Below are 17,713 nucleotides of genomic sequence, written 5' to 3'. Positions count from 1 at the left end.
ATTTTTCAGTACAATTGAAATTTCTCCCAGAAAAATATTTTGATTCTTCAAATATTCAACTTACAGACCCCACTGCGATACTGTTCAGTTCTAAGATTTATTGTGCTTGCTCTTTTATCTCCAGGCATGGTATCCGTTGACTGTCACTGCTTCCTTGCTGAGTTAGTCACATGCGTAGTTGCACCCAATCACATGGTCAGGTGCATGGCATCTTGAGGATGATCATGATGATATTCCCAGAAGACTCTAAATGTAATCAGGGCTGGCCCTAGCATTAGGCAGAATAAGGCAATGCTTCAGGTAGCAGATTTTTGGTGTTATGAAAGGGCAGTATTTTTTTTCCAATTTTCTTATTATTAATAAATTAAAATCACACCCAGAAAGAGGGGGAGGAAGTCGTAATAAGTATTTTGTGAACTGCCCTGTTATTGTCAGATGCAGGGCAGTATGCAGATTTAATTAATAATAACTATAATTTTCTGGCAGATGACTTGAGAATTGTGCATCTTGACTGGGAGGGTTGGCTGGAGGCGCCATTTTCTGCTCTGCCTCAGGCAGCAAAATGTCTTGGGCTGGTCTGATTGGATTCATGCAACCAATCCTATTTGACCAAACAACATAATCTAAATGAAAAAGTGAACATTGTTTTTTAAAAGAATGCTGGAAATTGCTGGAAATCGGTACTCTTTTTCTTCTTCAGCACAGCTGAAAAGGATCCCACATCTTCATAGATGAGACTCTTCCATTGGTGTTTATGGAGAATCATGTTGACCAATCCTTGAGCCTGACTGTGCGCTCCAGCTGAGGGCTGGCCAGGAAGGACAAAGGGGGAATGGGGTCCCATTATGCCATATGGGTGCCTGGGATCTGCATGAGAAACTTAGAGACTAATTCCAGAAAAAGAATGCCAGCTATTGTGCACATGTTAAATCGTGTCAATGTGTATTAATGAATCGGAGCCACCTCCTTCAAAAGCTAGAGTTTATTTTTAATTGGCCATAAGAGGCAAAATATTGTGTGTGCTAAACTGTCAAAAGGTCGGTTTAGAAAAGGCAGCATTTTAGGGATATATCACCAACAAAAACAACAATACATATATAAATCACACCTCAAAAAAAGCAGAGTCTTATCTTAAAGAATACAGTGATTTTCGCTCTTTTCTTTCTGAAAAGCAATCTTCCCAAGTAGCAGAGTCACTTCGAAAGCATGGGTCTATTTCATGATTCTTTGAAAGTAATATTTGTGCAATGGATTTGATACTGTTTGAACCAAATGAAAACGAGAGGACTGGCTCATAACTTCCATACAAATGCTGCAATCGAATGTCCTTTTGGGCAGCTCACAATCATTCTGATTGAGTGTGTGCAGGGGAACTTCCTAGTGAATTGTGTCCAGAGAAATTGTATCAAATCTAATGGGGGGGGGGGAGAAGAGGAGAATGGGGAAAAGAAAAGAACAGCAATTTGGTCTGCTTATAATTCATTGCAATAAATACATGTGAGTTGTTTGCTTACCTCCTTTGTTATTGCCTTAGCATCAACCCTGCCATTGTTTTTTGACAGCTCATTCCTCAAAACTAGTTGTGTCAGCTCACTGGAGAGAGGAGGGGAACACTTACATGTTGAGCAAGCTGCACCTGGAGTCAGGGACTGGCTGGGCTAAGAGGAATGGTAGAAGGCACCAGCTGGGGGACCCCAAGGGAAACCCCAGAGGTGCCAGGGGATTGGTGGTGGGCCACTGAGGAGAGGGATCTGAGGAGAGGAAGAAGACTGGGAGGAAGTGATGGATGCTGAAGGGGCAGCAGAGTTTAGTGAGCAGTGACAGGGAGCAGTTCAGTGTCTGAGTAGATGAGGGAGGTTAAGAGACTGCTGAAGAATCCCAGGAGTCTCCCCCTCCTGCTGTGACAAGCTCCCCTTTCCCCAGCCTCAGAGAACATGCAGAATAATGAAGAGAGCAAAACAGAGGCCAGAGGTGCACAGGCACCGTTTGAGACTGTTGGAAAACATCCAGGGGGAAGAGGAGCCTGGAAACTGCGTCATAGGGACAAGACCGACTGAGAAGTGTTGTGTGTTGTTTCCTTAAAGAGTTGACTGACAACAGAGCTCTGTTTCTTTTGTGATTACTTGTGTCTGACTCCAGTCCCGACACCTGGTGTGCTGACCTAGCCTTTGGGATGTATAGATTTTGTAGACGTTGCACATGAACACATTTGCATCGTCCACTCTACACGAGCATCATGTTCTTTGCTAGCTCAGAGGACATGAAAGGTGGTGTCGAGGGACAGGAGCTGGCAGAGCCAACCTGGTTAATTTTGTGAATATTATTGATTGATTGATAAATTTATCCACTTGATTGTTAAAAAAACCCAACCCACCTTCAAAGCAGAATATGACTTTTGCTAATTCAGGTTATCAGGACTGTTCACAAGGAAGGTCCAAATCAAGGCAGGAGCAAATCTCAGGCTCATGTAACCTTCCAGTTTCTGTAGTTCAGCAATGGTGAGAAATGAATTGCAATTCAAAACATCTGGTGGCCACCAGATTGGGGAAGGCTGTGGTAGATCCTATGACTGAGCTCACATGCACTGTCACACAAACACACACATCCCAATGCATGAAATTCACCCTTGTGAACAGCCCACCACATGCCTGAAGCAAAGAGTCAAGTTTCAATGAAAAAGTCAAACTAAATGGAACTCTAACCTCATGAAAAAACATGCAGTTGCCCTACACGGACAACGGTTTAGTTAATAGTGTCCACTAAGGCTTATAAACACACATATATTTCACATTCTAGTTTCTCGGTATTAACATGGAATTCTAGGAAGTTTTGCCCAAGTGAAGAATTGTGAAGAACCTTTTTCAAAATAAGTAATAAAGCTGAGAATCTTTGGCTTCAAAGCTGCTCACTGAGTATAGGAGCATAATGAATTAAGCATCTTAAAGAGACATCCTGGGGAAAAAATACACCCAAGTTGAATAAAAGAAGACCAAGAAACCCCACAAGCCATGTTTGGCTTCCCACGAGTTCCACCAGAATGTTAAGTGGCAACTCACTCAGTATTTAAACTGTATTCCAAGAAGGCTTTGATAGAGATATAAAAACAGGGAGCAGATAATGCATTCAACTTGATAAAAGAAACCAATCTAGAGGACAGAGATAATTTTAGAACTCTACCACTGATATAATCAGCAGAACAGGGGCGGTTTAAAAGTTCACAATATTACCTGATAACAAGCCAATTTCAGTTTAATGCAGGAAATGCTATTGTAAAACCATTCCTTTCGTCCTTAGAGACAGGCACGAAAAAGCAACCCATAAAAATGAAGTGCAGCTTCAGACTGCTGTTAAGTATAAATCCTTGTCTGTGAAATCTTCCACCCTATTTTCCCCATTATATCCACAGCCAAGAGTTCATTGCCTTGAACTCCTAAGCTGGCCTACATTTTGCACTGGACAAGTCGCATTGGGTGGGTGGGTGAAATCAAATCAAAAACATGATTGGAAAGGATCCTCTTCCATACCTTAATCAAAGAACATTCTCATAAGTTCAAAAGCACATTCTCATAATATATTCAAAAGCTGGCTATGGAAGTAGCCTTTAAAAGTGTGTTATTTTGCCAGGAGGCAGGCAGTAAATGCATATCTATATTCTGTGAAAATAATAAGCATTCAGTATTACTCAGCAAGAATCAGGTGAGGCTCAAGACATTAATATGCCTCACCAAAAATTCAATCCCATGATCTTCTTTTTTTTAAGTGCCAAAAGTTCAGACTTGGCTATGGAAGCTACTAGATGCAGTTAACACTATAGTATATAATGAGAAAAGTATGACATTTTGTATGCAACTAAAAGAATACAGACAAGGTAGAACTCAACTCTTGCCCACTGAATACGTACATATGCAGGAAGAGCTGGTTTAGTGTAGTGGCCAAGATACTGAAGATCCCCAGTTTGAATCTCAACCTCTGACATTAACTCAAGCCCTAAATACACTATAGACTTAAAGCAGTAGCATGCCACCTTAAACAGACCTGGCTTTCCACAAAGAATTATGGGAAGTGTAGTTTGCTAGGGATGCTGAGAGTTGTTAGGAGGCATCTGGCTGGCCATTGTGAGAACAGGATGTGGACTAGATGGGCCATTTGTTTGCTCCAGCAGGATCTTCCTATGTTCTTATGTGTGTTCTTAGGTAACGGTAAAGGTAAAGGGACCCCTGACAGTTAAGTCCAGTCGCGAACGACTCTTGGGTTGCGGCACTCATCTCGCTTTACTGGTCGAGGGAGCCGGCGTTTGTCCGCAGACAGTTTTTCTGGGTCATGTGGCCAGCATGACTAAGCCGCTTCTGGCGAAACCAGAGCAGCGCACGGAAACGCCGTTTACCTTCCCTTTGGAGTGGTACCTATTTATCTACTTGTACTTTGATGTGCTTTCGAACTGCTAGGTTGGGAGGAGCAGGGATCAAGCAACGGGAGCTCACTCTGTTGCGATACCTATTTATCTACTTGCGCTGGTGTGCTTTCAAACTGCTAGGTGGACAGGAGCTGGGACTAAGCAATGGGAGCTCACCCCATTGCGGGGATCCAAACTGCCAACCTTCTGATCGGTAAGTCCTAGGCTCAGTGGTTTAGACCACAGCGCCACCCACATCCCTTTAATGTGTGTTCTTAAGGGAAACCTATCCCCCTCCCAGAGAATACAGTTCCCAGAGCCCCTGCAAACAGAGACTGACTGTTAAACCAGCCCAGGAATTGGAGCTCTGGAAGGGGAATTGGGGCCCTTTACAAAGCACAATACCTTTAACAAAATACAGTTCCCATGTTTCTTTGGGGGATGCTATGACTGTTTAAAGTGGTATGATAGTGCTTTTAATGTATAGTGCAGATGGGCCCTCACTTAAATGGCCTTAGTCAAACCACTAGGTGGTTTCTCAGTCTCAGCCTCAACCCCATTTTCAATATGGGGGATAATAATATTGATTTGCCTTACAAAGGTATAACAACCTTATGGGGTTGTTGAATAAATTGCTGCTATATAATGTATGTGAAGCACTTTGAACACTAAAAAACAAAAACACTAGACAAATGATACATATTATTATTAAGGACCATTCTAAGGTGCTCCACTTTAAACACAGGTGCAGATTAGGGATGAGATGAAGTGGTGAAGAAGGGAAGTTATTTTGCTCTTCCACCCAACCAGGTGAGAATTCTGCATGGAAAAGAGGAACCTATCTTGATACATGCATTCCTCATTGTTAAGGCTATTTGTGTGCTACTGTCTTTTGACAAAGAATTGTGCTCATGACCTCTGTCTAGGTCTACAAATGCGTGTGGATTGTGGGATGGGAAGGAATATTCTAGAACCAAATAGAAACAGCTGAAGATTCTCAAACTTTCTTCGGAAACACCATGGAGGATTCCACTAAGCACCACCTTAAGGAGAATAAGTGCGGTTCCTGACAATGCAGAAACCATTCATCCTTACACTAAATGTAACTTACATGTCACACTGGTGGATGTTAGTCCAATCAAAAATAGACGTCATGCATTGCATACGATTCTGTTCATCATAGTCTTTTAGGGAATCTGAACCTGCATTTTGAAGGGATAACGGGGAGCTCTTCAACATAATCCAGAATACTTTATGAGCAAGCAGAAGGGTATGCACAGGCCGCAGCAATTGCTTACTCTGCTTCTGGCAATCTCTGTGTTGCAATGGATATATCAAGGCATGCAAAATAATGGGCATGGATATGTATCTTACATTGGTGGGTGTGGTCTCTTGCTTTCCCATACAGCACTAATGTTCTGTAACGTATATCCATTACGTCAGATCCATGTGTGGGTAACTGTTTCTTCATGGTGTACATATGCTGGACTGGGTGAATATGTATAAACTGGGTTTAGCTATTTGGAATACATGTATGCCCATAAGGTTTTTCCTTATTTACATTTTAAGTGTGCTTAAGTCAATAGGCTGTGTGCGCAAAGGGCTGTGTGCAGCATATGAATACCTGCATGCCTACTCACTGTGTAACATGTAGGTTGATTTTTTTTTTTTAAAGCCAACTAGGAAATTCAGCCAAAGGAATACTGCTATCATGCTCACTGCATGCACTGAAGATTTCAGCTTTTGGCTTCTCTTGTTTTCTACTGCTTAATCCCATATTTGAAGTCGGATACCATAAATCAGTGTTATTAATGATTAGCTGTCATGGCACTTAGTACTTGGAGTTGGGAGGCTGTAGGCACCTCTACCAGCTACAAGCAAGGCTGTTAGCAAAGTTCAGTGGCCACTGGGGGACCTTCTGCAGACTGCTCCTCCTTCAAGGGAAAGAGGTCCTTTTAAGTTGCAAACGGGATGGCATGGTCTCTTTTTATCGAGGTGGCCTTGCACTGCAGACACAATCGCAACGCTCATGGTGCTCCAGTTGAATATCGATCAGCGCCATATTGTTCTTGGTTCTGCCCCGCCTCCTGATGTGACCTGCTTCAGGGATGAACCTCAACACCTGGGAAGGAAAGCAGACACATTGTCAGTGGCATTGGAACACCGGAAGCTGCCTTACATGGAGTCAGACTATTGGTCCACCTAACTCAGTATTGTCTACACTGCCTGCCTGTTGCTTTTAGGAAGCAGTTTCCCCCAGCTCTACCTGGAGACCCCAGGGATTGTACCTGGGAGCTTTTGCTTGCAAGGTAGATGCTACATCACTGAGCTACGGTCCTTTCACAATGTGCATGCAAGGCCCTTCCCCAGCCAATGTGGTAGGAAAGGGAATGGTCAAGGCGTGGGCTTGACCAATGTTGTGTTAAGTTTTGTATTTGTCAACACATGAATTATGATGCTGGAGGAGACTCTTGAGAGTCCCATGGATTGCAAGAAGATCAAACCTATCCATTCTGAAGGAAATCAGCCCTGAGTGCTCACTGGAAGGACAGAATGTGAAGCTGAGGCTCCAATACTTTGGCCACCTCATGAAAAGAGACGACTCCCTGGAAAAGACCCTTGTGTTGGGAAAGATGGAGGGCAGAAGGAGAAGGGGACAAGAGAGGTCAAGATGGCTGGACAGTGTTCTCGAAGCTATCAGCATGAGTTTGACCTAGCTGCAGGAGGCAGTGGAAGACAGGAGTGCCTGGCATGCTCTGGTCCATGGGGTCACAAAGAGTCGGACACGACTAAATGACTAAACAACAGCAACTGTGAGCTCTCCATGGTGCTGATAAGCTGCCTTTTTGCCCTGCTACTCTGCTTATGATCTGGCAGTGCCTTACTGGATTTGACTAAACTTCCAAGCTAGCCTTGCTGTGATTCTCCTCTTCGGGATGTGGCCTCTGTCCTATGAGCACCAGCTGAGTCCCCCATGTGACCCTAAGCTGGAAGAACACGGGGCAGCACTCTTCTTGCTTGTGTTGCATCAAAGTGTTAAAACCTTCCTATACAGGAAGGCTATTGACCTTCAGGTGCTGAATTTTATCTTTCGGGGTGTTTTTTTTTATGATGTCTCTTACTTCAGCTTCCCACCCACCCCAACCCAATTGTTCTTTCTGTATAATACTGCAGTTTTATTGCATCACTATTTTCCAAGCCACCTTGAAGTATATGATAGGATATAAATCAGGAGTGTGCACCAACCACAACATTTGGTTTATACCCCAGTCTGACTCTTCAGAAACAGTCCTATTTGGTCTGAAATGCTTTGGTTGCTACCTGGTTGGGTTCTGGCCTGCAGTCAAATCCCAATATGGAAATTGAACCAATTTAACACCGAGCCAGTGGTAGGCCAGAGAGCAGGGCATATAAAGCAGATCTTAATGCTTGGGAAGGTTCTTGGAGGCAGAGGCAGACCTTCAATATCCTGACTCTCAGTTGTTTAAGGGTCAATACCAGCACTCTAAATTGGACTCAGAAACAAACTTGTAACCAAAAGTAAACAGTGCAGGATTGTTGTAATACGTACTGACCATCTTGCCCCTTGCAGGCAATTGCATAGGACGCCTGTGTACCAGAGCCCTGGAGTTCCCACATATCCGAGGTGATAGGTGCCTTGGAGTACACTTGGTGCAATGCATGCAGGGATACATGCTATATAGCAGGGCTGGGGAGCTTTAGGCCAAGAAGCAAAATACAGCTCTCCAGGCCTCTCTGGCCAGTCCTTGGAACTCTCCCCCAGCAGTACTCTTCACCATGCCTCCTTAAATGTTTTTGCCTGGCTAGAAGTTGTCCATGAACTCTGATGATGCCCCTTGCTTGTCTGGATGAAGAATAGAGGCGTGTGTTTATGTGTATGTGTGTAGATGTCCTCAGGTAGAATATACATTGATTGTTGCACCCACTTTTGCATCTGGCATCTCCCAGCATTAGCCTGTGGGTCCTGACAGGTTGAAGAAGAGGAGGAGGAGTTTGGATTTGATATCCGGCTTTATCACTACCCTAAGGAGTCTCAAAGCAGCTAACAATCTCCTTTTCCCTTCTTCCCCACAACAAACACTTTGTGAGGTGAGTGAGGCTGAGAGACTTCAGAGAAGTGTGACTGGCCCAAGGTCACCCAGCAGCTGCATGTGGAGGAGCGGGGAAGCGAACCCGGTTCACCAGATTACGAGTCCACCACTCTTAACCACTACACCACACTGGCTCTCAAAGATCAAATGTGGCCCTTGGCTTGAAAAAGCTTCTCCACCCTTGCTCTATAGACACCACCTCTTCCACATGCAGCTTTTTGAGTGGAGAAGATGGATCGTGCTCAAGCCCTTTCTCAAAATCTAATTAATGTAAAATGCACTTTGAAATTCACCAGCATTGTTCAGCGAACACAGCCTTTTCAAATGAAAGCACATGCAAAGGGATGAGGATCTGCCCAGCATTTAAGCCAGCAGACCTCCTGACAGTTTAGGGATTTTGTCTTCTCTGTATTTTCTGTTAAGAAACATGAGCACAGTATATGCACTTTGCTGATAACGGGAGAGAAATGAATTGGCAGGCACTTTCTCATCCAAGGCCGGAAAGCAGTGTTTGAACAACACAGAAATTGGGTGGCTTTACTAAGTGATCAAGGGACTGATGCTTAACATTTCAATCCAAGCTTCCATCTAATAGTCTTAGGCTCAGGTTTATTCAGCAGACCTGAAAGGATGAAAAAGGCAAGGTCGCCTGCCACAGTCACGGTATATTAAAGGGAACTCTGTGTATTTAAAATAAAAGCTCACATTTGCATGTTGCAGGCACGAGGCTTGCTCAAATATGCAAGCCTACTGAAAGGGAGCTATCTAATATGGAGCCTCTTCTTCAAAAGGGAACACAACTGGGACCTGAATCAAAAAGGTACCCTTCTCACCTCCTAACATGAGTATTCCTGTTCAGGGTTCCAGCCAGCCAGCCAGCCAGCCAGCCAAGTATCCTCTTTCAGGATATTATAAATTGCTAGAGGCTGATGCAGAATATTGCCTACCCTACCTTCCCAGTTTTCCAAATTCCTTTTCAATGAACTATCAACATTTCAAGGCTACTGGAGATGCTTAGTCCTCATTTGCCCCCTTAGGCTTTGAAATGTTTTTGTTTACTTCTGTAAACCTCAGAGGTCCACTGAGCAGACTGATACTTTCCTCTTGTTTCCTCCCGTTTCCCACAGGTATCTGGCTGTCCAGAGAACAGGAATGCTGGACTAGACTGGCCATTGGCCTGATACAGCAGGCTCTTTTTAGGATCGCCTGTTGTTTTTCAATGGTCCTATCTGAGATGCACTTCTGGTGGCAATCACAACCTGAGTTTGCTATTAGAGGGATTAGTGAAGCTTGGGCAGATGCTCAGAGCATGGAGCGTTGATGTGTTTGTTCGCGAATCCTGTTTGCTGTGCGCATTCCAAGAATGTCATCCCCAACACACATATTCTTTGAACACCCTAGACAAGTACAGTGGTACCTTGGGTTACATCTGCTTCAGGTTACATACGCTTCAGGTTACAGACTCCGCTAACCCAGAAATAGTACCTCGGGTTAAGAACTTTGCTTCAGGATGAGAACAGAAATCGTGCTCTGGCGGCGTGACAGCAGCAGGAGGCCCCATTAGCTAAAGTGGTGCTTCAGGTTAAGAACAGTTTCAGGTTAAGAACGGACCTCCGGAACGAATTAAGTACTTAACCCGAGGTACCACTGTACTTAACCTGAGGTACCACTGTACAGATGTAAGTTTGAACCACCATAATAGCTTTACAAGTGCAAGTCACAGTGAACCCTGGGCTTGCCCACTCTCCCCTCCCCACTGCTCACCTTGAGTGTGGTTTCTGATCTCTTTCTTGAGTATGTGCTAGAGCAGAGCATGGGAGAATGGGATGCACAAGCTTGAGGGGAGGCTAAGGTTGTTTCATATGATATCCGAGTGTACCCCAGATCTGTGCCCTCCATTATGCAGAATCAGAGCCAATTCACCCCTGTTTGACCTCTGTGCAGACAGAGTGTGGCACTCGCAGTGCTTCATTGCATCCCTTCTCTTCCTCCCTCCTGAGCTCTCAAGAAAACTTGAGGAAATTTGGGGAAATAGAGATAAAATTCTTTCCTGACCTCATATGAGGAAAGGGTAGTTCAGGGACTCTGCTATGCAATTGCTTTGAACATTTACATTGGCTTTACCGTCCGTAGGACGTTAAGTACGAAGTAAGGATAGGGCTTCACAGAGGAATGGGAAGGAAAAGAAAACTGTGCCGCAGAAAATATTCCTCCCCTCATCCCTTCATATATCAGAGATTGAATCAATCCTGTATACGGAGCCCTGTTAATAAAAAACTAGATGGAAAATGCAACTGTTGAGCCAGATACCGTGTTTATAAGAATGTAAAAGATTATGATGGCCTTATAAAAGTTCTCATAGAATTGACTATATGGGAAAGGCAGGTGAATGTGATGCAGGTCTGAGCTTCCTGCCTTGTAACTTTATTGAAGGGTATCAAGGGGTTGTGTTTGTGACACATTTCCTCAGGTGATAAATGCTCTGGGCTTTTAATGCAACCTGCATCTCACTTCCTGACCTTGTTTGGAATTCAGGTGACTATGGAGTAATCTGGGGTCGCTAAACATGCTTGAGAATGAAAAGGCTGAGTAAAGTCCTCTCTCCTTTTAAGTTGATGATTAATTTCTCGGCTTTTAGCCAATCAATATTTTTTAACCTATGCATCTAAAAAAACAAAAAAAGGAGTGAATTTCTCTTCTAAGAAGGTGGTTCTGGATCAGACCAATAGCCTATCCAGTCTGGCATCCTGTTCTCACAATAACCAACCCAGATGTCTATGCAAGCAGGACCTGAGTGCCACAGAAATCTCCCCTCCTGTGGTTTCCAGCCACTGGCACTCAGAAGCTGTCTGGGGCTGGTGGGAATTAGAGTCTATGACATCTGGACAGACAAACATTCCCATCCCTGTAATGGAGAACTTGATGGTGGGGCACACTTGAAAACCTCTATACAAAAAGTAACAAAAGAAAGTGTTCAGATTAGGCTTCTATTCCAAATTATATCCATGTTGCATTGCATATTTTTACAGTTTTGGATTATGAACTGCCCTAGGAGAAATATTTTTGAAGAGCAGTACACAAATGTACATAAAATATTCTGCGGTATAACATTGAACGTTTTGTACATGCAATACATTTGCCCATCTGTATGAAGGCCTCTTAATAAGTTAGCTTTGCATAGGTAATTTTTTCTATGATAGAGTGTATGGCCACACTATGCATTCAGAGGTGGCACATGTCCCTTGAGAATTGTCCCTCTTGCTCAGTGTTGGAATTGATCCCAAGAAAGGAAAGGCAGGAGTTCCTCTCAGCAGCCCCTCTTGCCCTTGCCGGTACCTTTTTTTAAATAAGAGGAAATGGCTAGATAAATGTGGAACAAAGCTAGGGATGAATGCTTAGCCCTAGGATTCAGAAAAATTCAAGAATTTTGCCTGGGAAGAATGTGCTGGACTAACATCACTCTGGTCTTTCATGTACCCAATATAGATTAAACTTCACAGTGCCTATTAATTCTAATATCCAAATCTATGTTCATTGTACGGTTAATTCATCCCTAAAGGATACATTTACATTTACATTTACAAAAGCCAGGTCATTCGAAGCTCAAGCTAGAACATTGTCCTTAATTAATTCCAGTCTGCGAGATAAAAAGAATGGAAGGAATTAATAGCAATTCCTGTGGTTGACTCGGTGAGCAAATTTCCTCTCCTGCACCACACACACACACACACACAGAGAGAGAGAGAGAGAGAGAGAGAGAGAGAGAGAGAGAGAGAGACGGGGGGGGGGGTTTCTCACCTGGCGGAACTCAGGTATCTTCCCATCATGCCTACCCAGTGGCCAAATAATCTGTTATCCTGGACCATTAATATTCCCCATAAATCACCACCATTAGATTAATATCTGGGTGCTGCAAAAGCATCCCCCCAAAAGTAGAGCTGTCCTGTTTTCATTTGATCACACTCAGGATGCAGCTAGTTTACAATGCTGCTAAAAAAAGCATCCCCTCCACATCCCAGTTCAATCAACCCATATAGAGAGGAGCTCTCAGGTGTTTAACTTTCTTAATTAAGAGCATGTGTTATAAATTTTGAAATCCCACCAGTAAGATGTTTAGTAAGGAAGGAGAAGAAGCAGGGAGTAGTTGAATTCAGGCCCCTGAATCCCTTCCAGCAGCTGCTTGGTGAGATCGGTATTTTTAGGGTTGCCATATTTCAAAAAGGGACACGGGTGGCACTGTGAGTTAAACCACAGAGCCTAGGACTTGCCAATCAGAAGGTTGGCGGTTTGAATCCCCACGATGGAGTGAGCTCCCATTGCTTAGTCCCTGCTCCTGCCAACCTGGCAGTTCGAAAGCACATCAAAGTGCAAGTAGTGGCCACATGACCCGGAAGCTGTACGCCGGCTCCCTCGGCCAGTAAAGCGAGAGGAGCGCTGCAACCCCAGAGTCAGCCACGACTGGACCTAATGGTCAGGGGTCCCTTTACTTTTACCTTTATTTCAAAAAGATAAAATTCCTGAAACCCGCAAAATTGTTGATCTTTTTTTTCTAGAAAGCCCCCCCCCCCCATGATTTTATGCCTAGGGCCATATGAGTGCAACTTGGCTGCTGAATCAAACTGGGAAATAAGGCCTGCAATATCCATTAGTGCAGAGGCGGGCAACTTATTTCCACTGAAGGCTGCATTCCCTTGGGGATAATCTGTTGGGAGCCACAAAACAGCAGTGGGTTGGGATAGAGGCTGAAGTATGTGGGGCCACCCCATTGCCTCTCTCTCTACCAGCCCCTCCTCTCTCTCTTTCTGCCCTCCATCTTCTTCACCACCGCCCAGTTGACGTGTAATGATTAATCATAGGTTGGGTTTGTCCTGCTTTGGTTTGTTCCTTAATGTTCACTGTTTTTGCATGAAATAAAGGGTTTTTTTCTTTAAAAAGGGGGGGGGGAGAATATAGGGTGTGTTTTTGTCATTGGAGTAGTTTAAACACTGAGACCACGTCTCTCCTGTAGATGCTTAATAAATCACATTCCTGGGTCTTTCACTTTGAACAATCGATATCCTCTGTTGGGAGAAGCTGAAGAGTAGGGAGAGGAAATAATTGCTGGAAAATGTTCACTGCCATGCTCCCCCCCCCATTTCATTAGGGTTTGTAGGAATATTTAACTTTATTTAAATGATTGATTGTGTAATCATTTATTAGAAATATTAAAATTACAGTCGTACCTTGGATCCTGAACACCTTGCGAGTCGAATGCTTTGGCTCCCGAATGCCGTAAACCCAGAAGTGAGTGTTCCGGTTTGCCAACGTTCTTTGGAACCCAAATGTCTGATGGGGCTTCCGCAGCTTCTGATTGGCTACAGGAACTTCCTGCAGCCAATCAGAAGAAGCGCCTTGGTTTCTGAACATTTTTGAAGTCAAACGTACTTCCAGAATGGATTCCGTTCGACTTCCAAGGCACCACTGTATGTTTATTTTAGAAATTGTAAAGCAATAATGATATTTGCTGCAGCACTGTTACAGTAGATTGCATTAAATACCTTCATATATTCTTGTAAAGTATAATAATAAAAACTAAAAATAATAAATTAATAATTAAATTGTGTTACCAAGGAAAAAGTAAACATCTCGGAGGGCTTGCTTTTAAAACACAGATTATCTTGAGCCTAGAAGATTATAGATGTAAGTAAAGACTGATGTACCTCGTGATATTTTTTCACCAATTTTCCTGCTGTACACGTGCAAGATTTCCAGTTGTTGAACCCACAGCCACAGTTCCCCCCACAGCGCTGGACCAGAAGGCAGCGTGGAAAGAAAACAACGTTGGTTTGCTTCAGTTCTTCCCTTATGTTGACAGAATAATTCCTTGGAGTGCAGCTGTATCGCTTCACATCGTCATTCAACCTATCCAAGTCAACTGAAATGGAAAAGGAGAGAGAGATGGCATTTGTAAAGAAAACGTATTTGTTTAATACATTTCTAACCTGTCATTCCTCATAAGGGGCAGGCAGGGAGGGGGGCACAATACAAATTGCAATTCCTAAAATATATAAAGCTCAAAAACCAAAAGGAACAGGTGGTACAAACCTTAAAATCACAACACCTATAAAGCTAATAAAATCTTAGAACTGGCAGCATGGTTCCACATGTATAATTCACTTCCACAAAATAAAGAGGTGACAAACTCAGAAAGCTTTAAAATAAGAACAGGCCAATTTATGGATGATGAGACCAGCAATGGCTACTAGTCATGAGGGTTATATTCTGCCTCTACTGTTAGAGGCTGTGTGCCTTTGAATACCATTTGCTGGAAATAACACCATTGCACCCAGGTTTTGCTTGCTTCTTATATCAAACAATACTAGCCTGTTCAGCCCGGACACTGAGGACCAGTTCTGAGGGCCTTCTGGCGGTTCCCTCACTGTGAGAAGTGAGGTTACAGGGAACCAGGCAGAGAGTCTTCTTGGTATTAGCACCGACCCTGTGGAACACCCTCCCTTCAGATGTCAAGAAAATAAACAACTATCTGACTTTTAGAAGACATCTGAAGGTAGTCCTGTTCAGGGAAGTTTTAAATGTTTAATGTTTTATCACTTTTTTATTATTATTATTATTATTATTATTATTATTATTATTATTATTATTTTGGGAGCAGCCCAGAGTGGCTGGCAAAACCCAGCCAGATGGGCAGGGAATAAGTTGTTGTTGTTACAAATGCTCAAATGTGTTTTTATCTGCTGTCCATAACACAAACACCATTCAAATTGCATTCCAACCATCCCCATTATCGGTATGGATGGATGAATCTGTTCATTTGTGGTTTGTGTCACTTTTGCATGCTTTTACCCATAATATCCATTTCTGCTTTAAGCAACCCCTTTTTATAAATCTTCTCAAGTGGTATTTAAATACATATTTTAATGTATATTTTAATAATCTTTATATGTGTATTTTTCTCAAAATATGTCTCAAAAGGTGTGATTTACCTCAAAGAATGTTTCTCAAGGTGCATTTTTCTCAAAATAATTATGTAAAGGTGTGATTTCTCCTAATGAACATATTTTAAGGTAAATGTTTTCCAAAATATATATTCAAATAGGCGATGTCTCTCAAAGTACTTATTTACATGTGCAATTTATCTCAGGATATGCATTTTAATATCTGTTTTATCTCTAAATACATATTTAAATGCATTCATTCAAGATACATATTTTAAAACGGCTGCTAAGAACATTCGTAAAAGTGCAAAATCAACTGTATATAAATTCTGCTTTGTGCATTGTCCAAGAGGTGTGGATCATGTCCTTTCATACTGGAATTATGCAAGGATCAAATTCCTCCATCTATCAAAGGGGGCTGGTTGAAGACATTTTGCTGAGGCGAAGTACAAGATAGCATCCTGTGATGGGACGATGAGCTGCTTGTGCGTAAAATGCAAGTCCCTCAGAGTTTGATCAGGTTTTCAAACCTCTGCCTGTGACGGAGCCCCTCCAGCATGGCTGCGTCAATCACTAGTAGAATCCGAAAGTGGCTGCTTTCGGAAACGTTTCCAACATAAAAGCTCCTTAACGGAAACACGTCGTCTGGCCTCTCGGCGTGACAGTTTCCGTCGAGGTGTGGGTGTCCCTATAGGAGGTCCTGAGACCTCCCCACTGGTTTCGCTCGAAGCGTCTCTGAGCCATCCCTCCGACTCACTTTCCCTTGGAGTTCTTGCTCGCCCTCTACTGGTTCCCTCTTCCGCTGCTACTGCTCTCTCAACCTCAGGGAGCCTTTGCACCTGCGGCGCTTTAGATGTCAGTTCCCTGACATCCACCTCCCCTCCAGGGCCCCCTTCACCCCCTCCCGTCTCCTCTCCTACTGGCGGTGAGGAGGTAAAACCCCTGAAAGAACCTCCCTCATCTTCCGACGTCGCGAACACTTCCTTCCACTTGTTGCTGTTCCTACTCTCTAGGTACTCTTCGTCATCAGAGTCCACTCCATCTTCCAACTCCGACTCCGCGAACCCTTCCATTTCCTCTTCCTCATCGGTGGTGCCGAAATACTCCCTCCTAAACCTTGCTATAGGCTGAGGTTTCCTCGGGAACCTTTGGTGGAACGTTTCTGTTAAAACCTCGTCATTGACTTCCTCTGCACTTACCCAGGTGTTTTCTGACTCCGGTTCCCCTTCCCACGCCACCAAATACTCCACCTGATTACCCTTCCACCTGGAATCGAGGATTTCCGCTACATGGTTGCGGCGTTCCCTCTCTTCCAAGGCTGGTCCCCTGACGTGCTCCCCTTCACGTCCCCCCCTGTATGGTGACAGTAACGACCTGTGGAACACTGGGTGCAATTTCATGTGGTTGGGTAATCGGAGTTTGAAAGCTACCGGGTTGACCTGCTGAATCACCTCAAAGGGTCCCAATCTTCTGGGCCTCAGTTTCTTACAACCCCCTTTGAACGGCAACCCTTGGGTTGACAACCACACTTGATCCCCCACCCTTATGGTTTCACCTTCCCTTCTGTTCTTGTCTGCCTGCTTCTTATATTGTGCCTTGGCCCTTTCTAAGTTGAGCTGGAGCTGCTGATGGATGGCTTCCATCTCTTCTACAAAATGTTCAGCCGCTGGAACGCTCCATCTCTCCCCTCCTTCCCCTGGAAATGCCCTGGGGTGACACCCGTAATTAGCCAAAAAGGGACTCATCCCTGTGGACACATTCTCCGCATTATTGTAGGCAAATTCTGCCAACGCCAACTTTTCGACCCAATCGTTCTCTCTGTCATTGACATAACACCTAAGATATTGTTGAAGAATGCCATTTGCCCTTTCCGCCTGCCCGTTGGTTTCAGGGTGCCGGGCAGTTGAAAAATTAACTTCCACGTGTAGCAAGCTCATGAGCTTCCTCCAGAACCTGGAAGTAAATTGTTTGCCTCGATCTGAGATCACCCTCGAGGGAGCCCCGTGCAACCTAAAGATATGTTCCACAAACAACTTCGCCGTTTCTTCCGCTGTGACTGCATGTGAGCATGCTACAAAATGGCACATCTTAGTTAACAGGTCTACTACTACCATGATGGCTGTTTTCCCCTTGGACCTTGGCAGATCCGTCATAAAATCTATTGATATCGCTTCCCAAGGCCGTTCTGGTGTGGGTAAAGGTTCTAATAACCCTGCCGGCGCCCTTCTTTCCCCTTTGGCTCGCTGACATTGGTCACACCCTCTTACATACTC

General features: G+C 43.9%; 1 protein-coding gene across 1 annotated transcript in view; it reads right to left on the bottom strand.

The window, feature by feature from the left end:
• Positions 1-967: 967 nt before the first annotated feature.
• Positions 968-17,713, bottom strand: part of PDGFD (platelet derived growth factor D) — a 146,167-nt gene continuing 129,421 nt past the window's right edge. The window contains exons 6-7 of the mRNA XM_081910014.1: positions 14,205-14,419; positions 968-6,515 (exon numbers count right to left, since the gene is read on the bottom strand). Of these exons, the coding sequence (XP_081766140.1) occupies positions 6,381-6,515; positions 14,205-14,419 (350 nt within the window). The 3' untranslated portion in view covers positions 968-6,380. The remainder of the gene's footprint in view (positions 6,516-14,204; positions 14,420-17,713) is intronic.

Source organism: Podarcis melisellensis, assembly GCF_964234715.1.
Source record: "Podarcis melisellensis genome assembly, chromosome: 4".
Taxonomy (NCBI): domain Eukaryota; kingdom Metazoa; phylum Chordata; class Lepidosauria; order Squamata; family Lacertidae; genus Podarcis; species Podarcis melisellensis.
The sequence above is the reverse complement of the archived record's forward strand: the minus strand, read 5'-3'. Positions and strand labels throughout refer to the sequence as shown.